Below are 18,039 nucleotides of genomic sequence, written 5' to 3' on the forward strand. Positions count from 1 at the left end.
CTTCGGCTGCCCACCAAACTCCCCAGGCATTAACATTACTGAGCATATCAGGGATGCCTTGCAACATGCTGTTCAGAAGAGATCTCCACCCCCTCGTACTCTTACGGATTTGTGGGCAGCCCTGCAGAATTCATTGTGTCAGTTCCCTCCAGCACTACTTCAGACATAAGTCGAGCTGATGCCACGTCATGTTGTGGCATTTCTGCATGCTCGCAGAGATCCTACACAAATTAGGCAGGTGTACCAGCTTCTTTGGCTCTTCAATGTAAGTCGAATGTAGATAACAGGAGCACGACGTGATGTAAGTGCTGCTACCAGTGTGACATTGTAATTAAACATGGAAAGTATTTGTACACACAGAGGTGTGAGATCACATTATAACCATATAACTTATATGACAGTAATTTGAGTATGGTGCAGCTTACACTAGTGTAACATGGCACCACATACACTACTAGCCAATAGTTTCCAGTAATTAGATAATTTAGGGGACTTCTTCGAACAGTTAACGTTAGTAATGCTGGGTGATGTGTTAGACAACTGCCGATATTTCCGTGATTGTGTCTTAAAGGAGGCCGGATGTTCATGTTTCGAAATACATGATGCTGCGAAAAATGTCGACCGCATTCTTGTAAGCTGTCTGAATATTTTATATGCCATGAGATGAGGAACAAAAGGTTGAGAGACAGAAGTGGTGTTCATTGATAGTAGAGTATTTTTCAATTGTTATAGAACTTCTACATAAATTGCATATGAAATATTTTACAGTTTGATACCTCTCACACTACTTTTCAGATATATTCTGTTTTTGCAGTTTTTGTGGTGTTAGCAGAGTAATTAGATGCACCAAAAGATGAGGAGTACAAAGGAATGGAGAAAGGATTACATTTTCTTGTATTCTTTATTTTAAATATTGAAAAAAGTATGTACCTAGTTTTATGTCCGTTAGTACCACATATCAGTGTTGCGTTAGCATCTCCACCAGCTGCTGCTTATTGTTCTGCCTGGCAAGGTCCAGGGGGGTCCTCCCCCCGTCATCCCTGACCACCCTGTCGGCCCCCACCTCCAGCAGCGCAGCCACCGCTTGTGTGTGGCCATTGATTGCAGCCCCGTGGAGCGGCGTCCACCCCGATTCACCCCTAGCGTTGGGGTCGGCGGAGGCTGCCAGCAACCGCCACACCACACCTGCATGGCCATGGTATGCGGCCCAGTGCAGAGGTGTGTAGTTCCAGCTGGTCCTGACGTCCACCTCCGCACCGGCTCCCACCAGATAGCTCACTGCCTTCAGGTGCCCCCTGTATGCTGCCCAGTGCAGGGCAGTCCAGCTGTCCCTGCCTCTCGCCCCCGTGTTCGCTCCTGCCGCCAGCAACGCATGCAGCTGCTCTAGCGCCCCCTCCTTAGCTGCCTCTATCAGCCTCCTTCCTTTCTCCTCTCCAGAAAGGGTCCTGCACAAAACATTGACATTCATACTCTCTACTATGAACATACACACACCAGATAAAGGAACTCAGATGTGAAACTGCGAGCAGTTCTGAACACATTTCTGCCTAGCGATAACTTACAAATATAGAAATCACCCATGCATGCTACAGATTAATCAATGCAACACCATCAGATACATGTCAGTAGCCCATAATCAAAATTTTCAGCAACTTACCAATAAAAACTCCTGCATTCCCTCTCGTAATTCACTCCACGGAATCACCTCCTTTGTCCTCAGTATGCTGTTGGTACCCTATCATTGACCTACACTGAAACGTACTTCTAATGCTACCTTATGTGGGTAGCAATTTCTACTCAGACTTAGGAAGGAAACACAGGTAACTAATAACATCTCTAAGTAATGACAGAAAAACGATTCAGTCCTGTTATTCGTAAATTTTCTGACACACCATCTGAAGATACAGAAAATTACTGCTTTGGGCATAACAAGTCCGTCGAAATACTTCAGAAATAACAATGACTCCACATCAACCCTCCCCCCTAACCACCCACACAGTCACCCATGCACCCACCCACCCACCCACACACATACACACGCACTGTCTGTGTCTACAAGCCACCATATGGTGTGTGGCAGAGGGTAACCTGTACCACTATTATACTCAATGGAAGTAACTTCATAACAGAAACTTCCTGGCACATTAAAACTGTGTGCAGGACTGAGACTCGAGATCGAGACATTTGCCTTTTACAGGTGAGTGCTCTAGCTTGAGTAACTAAGTTGGTATAGCACTTGCTCACAAAAGGCAAAGGTCCCGAGTTCGAGTCTCGGTCCGGCACACAGTTTTAATCTACCAGGAAATTTCATTTCAGCGCACACTCCACTGCAGAGTGAAAATGCCATTCTGGAAACATCACCAAGGCTGTGACTAAGCCATGTCTTCGCAGTATCCTTTCTTTCAGGAGTGCTAGTTCTGCAATGTTTGCAAGAGAGCTTCTATAAAGTTTGGAAGGTAGGAGACGAGGCACTGGCAGAAGTAAAGCTGTGAGGATGGGGCGTGAGTAATGCTTGGGTAGCTCAGTTGGTAGAGCACTTACCCGCGAAAGGCAAAGGTTCCAAGTTCATGCCCCTGTTCCAGCACACAGTTTTAATCTTTCAGGAAGTTTCATTTCAGTGCACACTCCGCTGCAGAGTGAAAATCTCATTCGGTGAACTTCGTAACACTTTTCCATTTTTTGAAAGTTCTGGACACAAAATAAGCTACACACGCAACAGACATTGTAACATTATACATCTATATTAACCGTGTGCTTTGCAAAGTAGAAATGTGCACCAACTATGCTAAATTCGAGTAAAATTTCTGTTTTCACACTCGTAAAAAGTTACACTATCGTTTAGGGTAGCTTTAGGCAAGCCTTAAAGAATGTACTAATTTTGCTGTATCTAATGCTATGGGTAAATTAAGATGTGCCAGAAGGACATCAGGTGTTAGTAAGAAATAATAACAAACGGTGTAAGTTCAATACTGCATGTTTACTTTCAAATATCTCGATATGTGGATGGACCTGGAATTATTCCACTTAAGTCAATGTTGCAAGAATCTGTCTTCACAGCTGATGTAGTTTAAAGGATAATCCCAAGCCTGAGAGCTTGTAGGAAGCTGCAAAGACAACTGAAATACAAATTAGAAACCACAGAGGTTATAAAACTGTTATTTTTAGTCCAAAACAATCCAAGTAGATACAACAGCAGCCTTTTGGAACAAAAGTAGAAACTGCTGCCGAGATACCCTGACTGGTCAAAAGCTGTCCTGATTAACTGTTGTCATTTCCTTCTCTGTTCCATTAGCAAACAGAGTGAGGGAAAAACGACTGTCTGTATACCTGTATGCTTCTGTACGGGCCCTAATTTCTCTAACCTTATCCTCATGGTGATTTATACTGGCGCCAGTAGATTTCATCTGCAGTTAGCCTCGAATGTCGGTTCTCTAAATTTTATCGGTACTACTACTCGAAAAGAACGTCGCCTTCCCTCCAGTGATACCGATTCTAGTTCGTGGAGCATATCTGTAATACTTGCCCACATCTACTGGTAACAAATCTAGCTGCCAGCCTCTTAATTCCTTCGATGTCTCTCTGTAATTTGACCTGGTGCAGATCTAGAAAACGTGACCAGTACTCAACAATGAGTCGCACGAGTGTCATGTGTGTGGTCCCCTTTACAGATGAACCGCTGTTTCCTAAAATTCTGCCATAGCTGACAATTCACCTTCCCTACTACAATGCACACATGCTCATTCAATTTCATACTGCTTTGCAGTGTCACACCTGGATATGTAATCGACATGATTGTGCAACCAGACACTGCTAATAATCTATTCTAACATTACAGGCTTGTTTCTCCTAATCATCTACATACAACTTACATTTTTCTACATTTAGACCTAGCTGTCATTTGTTAAACCTACCAGAAATTTTCTGTAAGTCACTGAACGGTGACAGCGTGTCCTACGCGACAGCATAAGCAGAAAACAGCTGCAGTTTACTGTTTACCCTGTCCACCGCAGCATTTATGTATATAAAAAATACCAGCAGTCCCATCACACTTCACTGGGGCACTCCTGACGACATCCATCTTTCTGATTCGCTGTCGAGGACAACATACTGGGTTCTGTTATTTAAGAAGCTTCTGAACCTCGCCCATGCAGGGGAACCTGTTCTGTATGTTAGTACCTGCCTTAATAGTCGGCAATGTGCCGCTATGTCAAATATTTTAAAGAAATCCAGGAATATGGAATCTACTTGTTGCCCTTCATCCAAGGTTCGCATGCTTTATATAACAGTGCCGATTTGAGGACAAAATCTTTTCCTCCTCAACGGAATTTGTTATGTTCGAGCTGAAAATATGTTCAGTGGTTCTGCAGCACACAAATGTTAAAGATAATGGTCTGTAATTATGTGAGTCCGTTCTTTTACCTTTATTATACACAGGAGTCAACTGCACTTTTTCCAGTCCCTTGGGACTTTCTGCTGGGTGAGACATTCGCGATAGCTAAAAGCTAAGTAAGGGGCCAATGCTGTAGAGCAGGGCCTCCCAACCTTTTCAGCTGGCGGACCCCTTCAGTCAAAAATCCATGGCGGACCCCTAGTCAGCCAAGAGCACAGTAACTTCAAATTTCAGAGCAAAACCCGTGGAAACTGAAAGCTTATTATCAATGCAAGTACCGTGTTCCCAATGGCCCCCCTCCCCCCCCCCCCCCGTCCCCAGAAGTGTCAGTAGTCTTTGGTTTAGAGATGAATGAAAACAACTTGAAATTATCGATCCAATTTGAATTTCCACTGTATCCAGACACTTACTAGTGGATTTACTCCCTTTGTTCAACACACTATAGCCTGATTAATATCGATCGAATGTTATTGCCAACTTTCGAGTACTATACACATGTTTTTGAAAGAAAAAAAATAGTGTTGAATTTCATTTTCACATTTTAATTCAATAATTTTACTCATTATTTTACACGATTTGGTGAAAGGTGGTCGTGGAATCCCCTAGAAAGAGCCGGCGGACCCCTAAGGGGTCTGTGGACCACACGTTGGGAAGCCTTGCAGTGGAGTACTCTTTATTAAACCTAAGTGGATTTCCATCAGGACCAGCCGACTCATCTGCTTTAAAGTCTTTCAGTTGTTTCCCTCCACCAGTCATGCTTATTGCTATGTCCTCCATATGCGAGTCTTTGCGACGACCGCAAGTTTCTTCGATTCTCCTGTATGAACGATTTCTTAAGTGCGAAATTTAAAACATCGACTTTGCGTGCTATCTCCTACTACCACACTACATTGGTCAACGAGTGACTGGATAAAAGCCTCAGACCCTCATGGCAGTTTTACGTGGCACGAGAATTTTCAATGGTTTTTGGCAAGATCTAATGCAAAAGTATGACGGTGGCAGCTGTTGTACACTTCGCTCATCCTACTTTCTACAGACGGACGAATTTCTCTTTTGGAAAGAGAGTGCAACAGCATTTGCCTTCACAGCATTTTTCGAATTTCGTTGTTGAACCATGGTGGGTCTTTTCCATCCTCAATCCACTTACATGGCACATACTTCTCCAGAGTGTGATTTGCAATCCGTTTAAACTTTGCCCATAATTCGTCTATGTCCACTGTAGTGTAACTAAATGATGTCAAATCATTGTCTAATGGAATCTAGCAACTGTTTATCTGCTATTTCTAGCAGCAATATTCTCCTAGCCTTCGTGATTGGTTTAATTTTAGTAACCAAAGTCCCTATCACAACATAATGGTTACTAACCACAGTTTCTATTTTTATACGTTGATCAGGTCAGGTTTGTTCGTAACTACGAGGTCTAAAATATTTCTATTGTGTGTACACTCTGTTGGACTAGCACTCTTCCATGCAATCTCTCACTCAACCATTGTAGTTAGCCAATGGATATGTTGCACCTGATAAACCTAGTTTCGCCCAAAAATACTCTCTGTTTCTTTCTTTAAGACATTATATACGCATACAGGAACTGATTTCAGTGTTTAAGTTGGAACTGAGCCTATGTCAGACCAGCTCCAGAATTACAATTTTCTGTTAGCATGAGCATTTACCTTTACCGTTTTTGTTTAATGGTTCACATTCACAGGTAATTAAGATGAATTTTTTGTCCCTGAACCATCAGTGTCCTCAGCAATTCTTTTCCTTAAAAGCGTCATTTACTGTACTGGGGATTTGTCTAATTCTGTTGAAGAATTTGCCTCTGTTCGATGTGCATGTAAAATGCTCTGGTGAACAAAGCTATTTTTCCTCATCTAGTTCCATACAGTGTTCTGAGTGACAAACGTTATTATGGGCGTTCCAGACGTGGACTTTATAGAATCCTGTACAGTTTCTCTCAGGCAGCAATCATGTAGGTAATTAGATCACACGAACTACCTCTAATTTATGTGGTCACCATTGGATTACTTATACTATTTCTTGGTGTAATGGGTATCCACGTAACACTGTCGAGTAGAATTTAGCTGGTGGATTATCTAGCCTCTCCTAGGGACTCCAGTGCCACGATGAGACATTTCCATACAGAAATGTGGTGAGTTTTTGTCTTCTGCGATGTTCTGCGCCATTGGTTGAGCTCCAGAGGTACTTCTGTGTGTTGCAACATGGTGGCACTAAAGTCAGTCTTGAAGAGGTTGCCACAGTATACTGACCAACGTACTGCTGTCTGGGTTCTCTTAGCAAATGTGTTAGGCAGTGGAAGAGCTTCTGCTAAATATTTTATTTTATTAATGTCACAGGCGTTCAGCTTCGAGGTATCAAAAATTCTCGTTTCATGGTCCTTTATCGTTGCAAGCAGTGTCTTACGTACGTTCGAATTAGCGCATCCCATGTCTCCCAGTTACGTTAAACCAATTCAAATTTAGCTTATTAATAAGATCATCTAACTCCTTGTTATTTGTAACTGTTTCTTGCATCTGATCTTCCATTCCATTCCGTGCACACCCGTTAAGTGTTCAATTGACACCTGCTTTGCCCTTTCACTTTTCTGTGAAAAGCTGACATTTGGTCTTGGCTATAGTTATTTCCCATATCTACCAGGGCATACTGAAAAGTAATACCTGTGAGTCTTTTATATGAAAATTCTTAATACCTTTAATAAAAAAGAAAATTTTACTAACACTTTACATCTTTATTCTTCAAGTCTACATATTTACTTCTGAATCCTCGTGGTGAACGCATTTTTCCCCATGAGAGACCAGTTTGTTGCTACCATCACGCTACCACAGTGGTTCCCAACCTGGGGTAATTATCCTCTGAGGGTGAAAATGATATTTTTTGAGGGGTAAAAACAAAACGATTCGATTCTGTTTCAATCATAAAACTACATTATTTTCACAGTTTTTAAGACTTTAATACCGATTATATAAGTTATCAATATTTACATTTTCAGTATTAGTACCCTTAATGCGATGGACCTTACACGGTCTTCACATTGTGCACCCACTACACACATACACTATGTGATCAAAAGTATCCGGACACCCGGCTGGAAATGACTTACAAGTTCATGGCGCCCTCAATCGGTAATGCTGGAATTCAATACGGTGTTGGCCCACCATTAGCCTTGATAACAGCATCCACTCTCGCAGGCATACGTTCAGTCAGGTGCTTGAAGGTTTGCTGGGGAATGGCAGCCCACTCTTCAAGGAGCGCTGCACTGAGGAGAGGTATCAATGTCGGTCGGTGAGGCCTGGCACGAAGTTGGCGTTCCAAAGCATCTCAAAGGTGTTCTACAGGATTCTGGGCAGGGCTCTGTTCAGTCCAGTCTATTCTATTACAGCAATCCTATTGTCGTGTAACCACTCTGCCACAGGCCGTGCATTATGAACAGTGGCTCAATCGTGATAAAAAGGTACAATCGCCATCCCCGAATTGCTCTTCAACAGTGCGAAGCAAGAAGGTGCTTAAAACAACAATGTAGACCTGTGCTGTGATAGTGCTACCCAAAACAACAAGGGGTGCAATCCCTCTCCATGAAAAACACGACCTCACCATAACGCCTCCGAATTTTACTGTTGGCACTAGACACATTGGCAGATGACGTACACCTGGCATTCACCATAGCCACACTCTGCCATCGGATAGCCACATTGTTTACCGTTACTCGTCACGCCACACAAAGTTTTCCCACTGTTCAATCGTCTAATGTTTACACTCCTTACACCGAGCGAGGTGTCGTTTGACATTTACCGGTGTGATGTGTGGCTTATGAGCAGCTGCTCAACCATGAAATCCAAGTTTTCTCACCTCCTGCCTAACTGTCATAGTACTTGTAGTGGATCTTGATGCATAGCATGTAAGCTTTCACGGCCGGCGTCTTCATTAATTAAAACTTCCGGGCTGAATTGCCGTGGTCCATATATAAAACTTCTCCTTCCTGACGTTTCGTTGCCGGCTGCGGGCAACATCTTCTGAGGTGAGTTGGCGACTGGCTCCTAGGCGCTGGTGGTCCCACTTATATAGAGCGCTTAGATGGCGCCACCACTTGTCACGGGCTTTCGACTTTAAAACTATCTCTGGCTAGTGCCATTTCTCTCGATTACAGGTAATCGATTGTCACTTCGTTGGTACAAAGTCGATCGCCATATCTTGTCTAATTTTAATCCTTCTTTTTTTCTATTGTAATTATTTCCGTGCTTGTAGATGTCTATAGCTTCTCTATACATGGGAGTATAATAATGTGAGGTCCTAGCTATCACGTTTGTCTCACTACATTTTATTTCGTGATCACCGTCTTTGAAAACGTGTTCCGCTACAGCTGATTTCTCAATCTGTCCCAATCTACAGTTCCTTTTGTGTTCCGTTAGGCGAGTATTAAGACTCGTTTTAGTTGTTCCAATATAAACCATGCCACAGCTACACGGAATTTTATACACACCTAGGGTAGCTAAGGGGTGTCATGCATCTTTCACCTAATTTTCTTGGTAGGTCGAAAGATTGTCTCCACTTGAAACTTGGCCAAAACTTTACCAATACGGTCCGTGATGTTATGAATAAATGGAAGAAAAACTTTTCCAGCCGACGGTTGTTGTAGAGTGCTCGATCTATTTCCTTGACAGTATACCCATTTCTCTTCAAAGCTGTTCGCAAATGGCTTAATTCATCTTGCAAGTAAATTGGTTCACAGATGTTATTAGCTCTGTCCACTAAAGTTTTTATGACTCCTCTCTTCTGCCTAGGATGAAGATACGAATTCTTATGTAGGTAACGATCGGTGTGTGTGTCTTTCCTATATACCTTGTGCCCTAAAGTCCCATCTGCCCGATTAATAACCAATACATCCAAAAAATTTAATTGTCCATTACTCTCTTTCTCCACGGTGAATTGTATCCTTGGATGAAACTGTTTATGTGCACCAAAAAGTCACTCAGGTCCTCTTCAGTATGATTCCATATCACAAAGGTGTCATCCACGTATCGATACCATTTCAAAGGGCTTTTTTTTTTGGTCGACTGCAGCGCCTGTTGTTCGAAAAATTCCATAAATAGATTAGCAATGGCAGGGATTAGAGGGCTACCCATGGCCACCCCATCAATTTCTTCATAAAACTCGTTGTTATATTGAAAATAAGTCGAGGACAGACAATGTCGAAACAAAGCTATTATATCAGTAGGAAACATATCCGCTATGTAAGAAACAGCTTCGCCAACAGGGACCATGGTGAACAGGGATACTGCATCGAAACTGACAAGGATGTCTCTTGGACTAACTGTGATCTCCCTCAGTTTTTCGATAAAATGCATGGAATTTTTAATATGAGTGTCAGTTTTACCTATATACGGTTGCAACGAAGAAGCAAGATACCTAGCCAGCTGTTGAGTAGGAGCCCCAATGGCGCTTACTATTGGTCTCAATGGGACATTGGGCTTGTGTATCGTAGGTAACCCATACAGTCTAGGAGGGTAAGCTTCCGTTTTACAAAGGGATCTTTCATATTCTGTAGGAATGGAAGAGCTTTTTATTAATCGCTGGGTAGCACTTAACACTTTCGTTGTAGGGTCCTTTTTCAGTTTTTTATGGGTGGTAGGATCCAAGAGGTCACTGATCTTTCTATGATAATCCTCACTCTTCAGCACTACAGTAGCATTATCCTTATCAGCAGTAAGTACAATAATATTCCTGTCTGCATTAATCTCCCGTAACGCCTTCCTTTCTCCTAGGGATAAAAAACTGCTGGGTGGCTTGACTTTACGTAATATCCTGGCTGTTTCCATCCTGATTTCATCGGCAGAATGCGGTGATAACAGGCGAATCCCTGCTCCTACATTGGCAACAATATCCTCAGTGGGAATCTGTGATGGAATGATAGCAAAATTTCCTCCTTTCTAAAGAACAGAGACTCCTCCTTAGATAGTTCTTTCCCGGACAAGTTGATAACAGTATGGGAATTGTCTGTTATCAATGTTTCCGGTTTTTGTAAATGCTCAAACTTCTTCTTCTTCTGCCTATTAGAAGACACTTCTGCGCTAAGTTCCATAGATCTAAACGTTAATCTATCCACCTTATTCCAATCACCCAACCGCATAGTATTGCTAATACGTAAATGAAGATTTAACAGTTGACTACTAGTTACCGCAAGTCCTCGAAGTGTTTGATGGATCCGCTCCCGCAGCATCGCCAATTACATGCGTAAATAAATACGGTTCGCTTGCGCTGTGTGGAACATTCTTCTCGCCTTCAAAAACTTCGGAACTGTCCCAGTGTCACAACAACGTAGCAAAAAAGTGAGTGAACAAAGTTGTTGAGCTTTCTTCTTACGTAGGCTCTCCATTCGTCGTACCATAATCGACATATCCTCCCTGTAGAGGGGTCTAATCATAGCATGTAAGCTTTCACGGCCGGCGTCTTCATTAATTAACAATTCCGAGCTGAATTGCGTGGTCCATATATAGAACTTCTTCTCCTTCCTATGCGTTCTATATAAGTGGGACCACCAGCTCCTGGCAGCCAGTCGCCGACTCACCTCAGAAGATGTTGCCCACAACCGGCAACGAAACGTCAGGAAGGAGAAGAAGGTTTATATTTGGACCACGGCAATTTAGCCGGGAAGTTATAATTAATGATCCTGATGCAGTTTGGAATTCCTGTGTGATGGGTGGGCATGATCACAGGGTTTGCCAGGGGGCTGCTTACTACAGATGCAACTGCTTAGGGGACTGTCTACAGTGATAACGCAACGACCTGAGGTTCTCACACAGTTATATACACAATGATTCATTCATATAAGCTCAGAATGTTGTTGAAGGGCAATGCACTGAAACGCTGCTTTCAAACAGATGGTCTTCATGACTAATTTGTAAGGTACATGAACACCATCGAAAGCAGCATCTATGTTAAATACACCAACAAACAAGGAAATAGTTTCAAAATATTTAAATTCAATTTGTTTAATATAACATTTGATTGACATTCCAATAAATAACAGCAGGAGTGCAGAAACTGTGCACGTGTAGCGACACAACTCACCAGAAGCGAGAGACGGCCGCACCATCAGGTGGTGGACTGTGACGGGCGACATTTGGCTGTGAAGCTGCACCAGGAGTCCAGCTGTGGCCACTGCTGGACTGACGCCAAGTGCTGGGAGTCGTCCCGCTCCATGTGGTTGCAGGCATGCTGCGCACAAAGGCACTGCATGGGTGGGCACGTTAACAGGGGGGGGGGGCGGAGGCAGGGGACTGCCTACTGCAGGTGCTATTGCTGGGGGGACTGTCTACAGTGGAAACACAGCCATCTGAGGTTCTCACATACATCCTTGGTATTAAGATTTTTAATGGTCGCTAATGGTGGCAGTTGTAAGAGTCGAGGGACATGAAAGGGAAGCAGTGGTTGGGAAGGGAGTGAGACAGGGTTGTAGTCTCTCCCCAGTGTTATTCAGTCTGTATATTGAGCAAGCAGTGAAGGAAACAAAAGAAAAATTCGGAGTAGGTATTAAAATCCATGGAGAAGAAGTAAAAACTTTGACGTTCGCCGATGACATTGTAATTCTGTCAGAGACAGCAAAGGACTTGGAAGAGCAGTTGAATGGAATGGATAGTGTCTTGAAACGAGGGTATAAGATGGACATCAACAAAAGCAAAATGAGGATAATGGAATGTAGTCGAATTAAGTCGGGTGATGCTGAGGGAATTAGATCAGGAAATGAGACACTTAAAGTAGTAAAGGAATTTTGCTATTTGGGGAGAAAAATAACTGATGATGGTCGAAGTAGAGAGGATATAAAATATAGACTGGCAATGGCAAGGAAAGCGTTTCTGAAGAAGAGAAACTTGTTAACATCGAGTATAGATTTAAGTGTCAGGAAGTCGTTTCTGAAAGTATTTGTATGGAGTGTAGCCATGTATGGAAGTGAAACATGGATGATAAATAGTTTGGACAAGAAGAGAATAGAAGCTTCTGAAATGTGGTGCTACAGAAGAATGCTGAAGATTAGATTGGTAGATCACATAACTAATGAGGAAGTATTGAATAGGATTGGGGAGAAGAGATGTTTGTAACACAACTTGACTAGAAGAAGGGATCGGTTGGTAGGACTTGTGTTGAGGCATCAGGGGATCACCAATTTAGTATTGGAAGGCAGTGTGGAGGGTAAAAATCGTAGAGGGAGACCAAGAGATGAATACACTAAGCAAATTCAGAAGGGTGTAGGTTGCAGTAGGTACTGGGAGATGAAGAAGCTTGGACAGGATAGAGTAGCATGGAGAGCTGCATCAAGCCAGTCTCAGGACTGAAGACCATAACAACAACAACAATGGTCACTACATACAAAAGTATCCACAAAATCATTTAAAGAAAATTCAAAATATTTAGATACATACAAAAACAAGACATGTCCACACCCCTCGCATTAATATTCTGTTGTTGGCCCTCCTACTTCTAATTCCGCTTACTGTTTCCTCAAAAGCTGTTTCTTCCAGCGGTGGTCGCTGCTGGACTGAAGGCAAGTGCTGGGGCCGTCTCGCCCCATGTGGTTGCTGGCATGCTGCACACAAAGGCACTGCATGGGGGGGGGGGGGGGGGGGCATGCTCAAAGGTGTTGCCATGGGACTGCTTACTGCAGGTGCTACTGCTTAGGGGACTCTCTACAGTGGTAACGCAACCAACTGAGGTTCTCACGCAGTTATATACACAATGATTCATTCACATAAACTCAGAATGTTGTTGAATGGCAATGCACTAAATGCTGCTTTCAAAGCCATGCTCGTCAAGACTAATTTGTAAGGTTCATGAACACCATCAATAGCAGCATCTATGTTAAATAGAGCAACAAACAAGGAAATAGTTTCAAAATATTTAAATTCAATTTTTTTAATACAACATTTGATTTACCTTCCAATAAATAACAGCAGGAGTGCAGAAATTGTACATGTTTAGCGACATAACTCACCAGAAGCGGGAGACAGCTGCATAATCAGGTGGTGGACTGTGTCGGGCAACATTTGGTTGTGAAGCTGCAGCAGGAGTCCACCTGTGGTCGCTGCTGGGCTGACGGCAATTGCTGGGGGCCGTCCCGCTCCATGTGGTTGCTGGCATCCTGCGCACATAGGCACTGCATGGGTGGGCACATTCACGGGGGGGGGGGGGGGGGGGGGGGTCAGAGGACTGCCTACTGCAGATGCTATTGCTGGGGGGACTGTCTACAATGGAAAGACAACCACCTGAGGTTCTCATATACATCCTTTGTATTAAGATTTTTAATGGTCACTACATACGAAAAGTCATTTAAAGAAAATTCAAAATATTTAAACACATGCACTAAACAAGCCATGTCCACACCTCTTGGGGTTAATATTCCGTTGTTGGGCCTCCTACTTCTGATTCCACTTCAATATTTTTTTTTCTACTGACACGATCCATACACTTATATTCACAATGATCCATTCACTTAAGGGGACATTGTATGTCCTAGGCCGCCAATGTTAAATTATCGAATTTTGTTAGCCATTGTTTTGGAAACTATTTAAGACATCAATTTACAATGTTCCATAATTATTGAATGCATTTTTCTAGATATACGGAACTAGAATTATTAGTAAAATTATATTGTGGGGCGTGTTATCTTTTTGGTCGAACACAAAACAAAACAACTCGGGATATTTCCTTATCCTATTTCCATATGTGTTGAATCTCATATTTGCGATGCTGTCAAAATTTCATGTCTCTACCATCAGTACTTTTTTAGAAAATGGTCATTTATTGCAAAAAATGTAGTTCAGAGATATTGAAGTTTAAAACTTTTTTTGTTAAAAATTCTTATACACACTTACATTTCTGCGTCTTTTATGCTCTAGAATTGACATGTCCCACAGTCTGCGTCTTCTCCAGTGGCACAACAGCCCAGTGCTTGCCTCCTCCTTCCCTTTCCTGCTTCTTTTGTCATTTGCTGAGCAGCTAACTCTGCTTTACATACACGAAGCTCATCCAGTTCCTGCAGTCCTTTAGCTGTATTCTGTCCAAATCTAACCCCTAACTTCTCCAGAACTTTAAGTCTTTCATAGTTCCCACTATTAAAAGTTATTAGAGCCTGAGACACCGCTAACGTTAGAGTCATAAGAACTACAAATACATTTTTAGGCACCTGTCACCACACAACATCATTGAAGGACTCATTCACATTCTGGGTCTTCCCATGTCAACACTTCTTTAGTAGCTCAGGATTTTCCAAATCTCTGTAAATAGGTTTGATTGCCTCCATTACTGCCAAAGGAAAAGAATGTTTATGTGTAAATTCATGCAGGGTACCATAAAATTCAGCTTGCCTGTATTTACACCAAGTGTTTGGTGACGGTGCACAGAAAGCATGACGCGGCCTGTCATCGGTGTTTTCTAGTACTTCAGCAGAAAATGCAGGTCTCACCTATCTGTTACCCGCAAATTTACGTTTCTTGAAGTTACTTTTACGCTTAGTCATTTTATTTACTTACAAAAAGCAACGTAAGTTAACTTAATACAAAAATAGCCGGTAATCGCACCACTTTCAACGAAAACTAGTATCAGAAACAAAGGACTGATTTGTTTATTCATAATGCCAACTTCTGAAACGTAGCAGTAGGCACACAATAAAGCAATTCACAGCCTTCTAGACTGTGTAGTTCTCAAGATACGACTCCTCAAATATGGCAGTACATGCGTAGCCCCAAAATTTGACAGTCACATGTAAACATTCAAAATATTATTTGAAGGTCTCACAATTTTCTGATTTTTAACGTATTGTATACCAAAATGTTCTGGAAAGTCCAAAGTACATTATGGAGTAGAAAACAGAAAACATCAAATTTCAACGAATTTCATGTACAATGTCCCCTTAAACTCAGAATGTTGTTGAGTGGCAATGCACTGAAACAAGACTAATTTGTAAGATACATGAACAGCATCGAAAGCACCATCTACATTAAATACACCAATAAACAAGGAAAAAGTTTCAAAACCACTTACATTCAATTTTTTAACTATGTGATGACCTCAACCCACAGGAAAAATAATTATCAAAATCTGAACTGTGAAGTCATCTCAAATTCTAGTTGGAAAACCACACTCTTTGTTATACTTCTCAACTGGTCACGATCTCACTTTGTTTATGAACTGAAAACTCTAATATTCACGAGAAACTGCTCTGAAATTAACATGAACTCACAAAATTGTGTATATATTCTCTGAAACTTCAAAGACATCTAAGACAATATCTGAAAGGAATTAGAAAAAGAGACAAAATTTCGTGAATCACACACAATACTGTTAATAACTGCATGAACATGGGGGGTTTCACCATACATCCACCCACTTTTGAGTATAACCAGTGTCTCTTAATACTACAACTCGTAGCAATACAATATCAAAAAGCTTTTATTACTGGGTAAACAGTCCCTAAGTGATTTGACAGCCGATATTTATAATTCCCGCTCACGTCAGGAAATGCACCAATACGGGAATAGCGGCTTTTACGTTATTGGTCAGAACGCAAGCAATTATGGCAGTCGCCGTAATTTTCGCGAGTAGCCATATATCGCGACAAAATACTCTTATTAGTCAATGTCATATATCTAGTCTCATAACAATACATAAAACTACATAAAATAACTACAATAATTTTGACATGCAACGATAATTATTTCTAATGAGAGGAAGAAGTTTATATTTACTGGTGTTTCAACAATGAGTACCAGGCAACTTTTAATTCACTGATTGTAATTCTATTTTCGTTAGCAGAAAGCAAACATAAACTAAACAAAGAATTTATTTAAATAGAGTCTGTAATTCTTATACTTTTAATAGAGAAAGAAAGTTTCTAGGTCAGGGGAAAGCGTTCGGCGAAATCTCTTAACTTTTTGTTGCATTCGAGGCGTTGCGTTGGGCAGCACGATATCGGCTGGTTACGATGATGAGAGCAGGATACAGGCAGTTCCGCTGGTTAATCTTCTCCTGCGAAACGCAAATAAAGTTCCGGCACAGTTGTATCATTAACCCCGTGGTGATTAACAAACCACAAGACGTCAGTATACGACTGTTGTTGACATGTCCTCTCTTTCAAAGTACATGACGTAGACGTGGCTCGTTTTTATACTTTATGCCCTGTACGTGACGCTGTCGTCCATAATTACACAGTTCATCACATTCATATAGTCTTAGCCACAAATACACAGTTCATAGAATTGTTATTGTGTGTGAAGCACGCCATAAACAATGTCCACTCTGTTCTCGCGTTTCAAACTTCGACAACGTCATTAAAAGTCATTTATATTGCACAGTTAATTGAAGTCTTCACTTTCATGGCATGATAGAATGTGATGTACAACAGTTCCACCACCCAAAACCAACACCAGCAAAGTTCATTCGCATAAAAGCACTGTTCGTGTCGGCGACAACAAAGTAATGTTAGCGGCACTTTCACAGTCCGGTTTATTTGCTCTTAAAGTTCGCTGGCGATGGCATTACATACCGCAGTGGTAAAGAGAATTAACAATCTGATAGTTCGGTATCAGAGTCGACACAATTACGTATGCTTTTCATAAAACACAGTACTATTCTCCCGCGCACGCTTCACAGACACACCATCCACCATCCCCTCTACTACACAACAACCTTTCGACTATTGATATCACTATCGCTGTCCCCTGTCTATATATCTTATATCGTTATCATAAATTACATAAATCTTTATAAATGTTATTGACTGCATTTTTCACCAATTATAATATTCCAAAAGAGAACTTTACAAACTGTACCACAGGTACAAAGCAAGAAACATACTTATCCATTGGCAAACGAAATAATTCACAATTACATCTTTACATTTAAAACCCACAATAGAATGTTACATAATCACAATTAGAAATGCCCATATGAACAAAAGGAAAAAGAATAGAAATGTAAAGAAAATCACGAAAAAAATTTTATATGCGTAATTAGTAATGCCTTCACAACATTTGATTGACATTCCAATAAATAGCAGTATGCGTGCAGAACTTGTGCACGTGTAGTGACACAACTCACCAGAAGCGAGAGACGGCTGCATCGTCAGGTTGCAGAGTGTGTCGAGCAACTTTTGGCGGTACAGCTGTGGCAAGAGTCTGGCCGCGGTCGCTGCGGGTCTGACGGCGAGGGTGGTGGGTGGTCCCGCCCCATATGCTGGCTGGCACGCTGCACACAGAGGCACTGCGTGGGTATGTGTGTTCCCAGGGGGGCCAGGGGGCCGTTTAGTGCAGGTGCTACTGCTGGGGGGCGGGGGGGGGGGCGTGGTCTGCCTATAGTGGTGACAGGACCCACACACTGTCTATGACACTAGTGTGTATGCTGTATGAATGACTCACCAGTGAATTAATGAGTTTGGACATTGCTCCTCCAACATTCCCCCTACGTGGATCTTAGCACAGCTAACATCAAATTGTTGAAAATGACGCACAAACTAAAGGTAAATATAAGGGTCAACAGTATTACTGGACTGACAGAGGTACGATACTACAGAGTTTAAATACACCGCTGCATCAGTACTCATAGCCATTATTTCTGAAGTCGACACCCTTGTCTGTCAATGTTTA

At 41.9% G+C, this 18,039-nt stretch overlaps 1 protein-coding gene across 1 annotated transcript in view; it reads right to left on the reverse strand.

Annotated features, from left to right (window-relative positions):
* Positions 1–958: 958 nt before the first annotated feature.
* LOC124553238 (poly [ADP-ribose] polymerase tankyrase-1-like) overlaps positions 959–18,039 on the reverse strand; it is a 39,536-nt gene continuing 22,455 nt past the window's right edge. The window contains exons 4-7 of the mRNA XM_047127127.1: positions 17,495–17,641; positions 13,392–13,538; positions 11,474–11,620; positions 959–1,445 (exon numbers count right to left, since the gene is read on the reverse strand). Of these exons, the coding sequence (XP_046983083.1) occupies positions 959–1,445; positions 11,474–11,620; positions 13,392–13,538; positions 17,495–17,641 (928 nt within the window). The remainder of the gene's footprint in view (positions 1,446–11,473; positions 11,621–13,391; positions 13,539–17,494; positions 17,642–18,039) is intronic.

Source organism: Schistocerca americana, chromosome 11 (assembly GCF_021461395.2).
Source record: "Schistocerca americana isolate TAMUIC-IGC-003095 chromosome 11, iqSchAmer2.1, whole genome shotgun sequence".
In the NCBI taxonomy this organism is placed as follows: domain Eukaryota; kingdom Metazoa; phylum Arthropoda; class Insecta; order Orthoptera; family Acrididae; genus Schistocerca; species Schistocerca americana.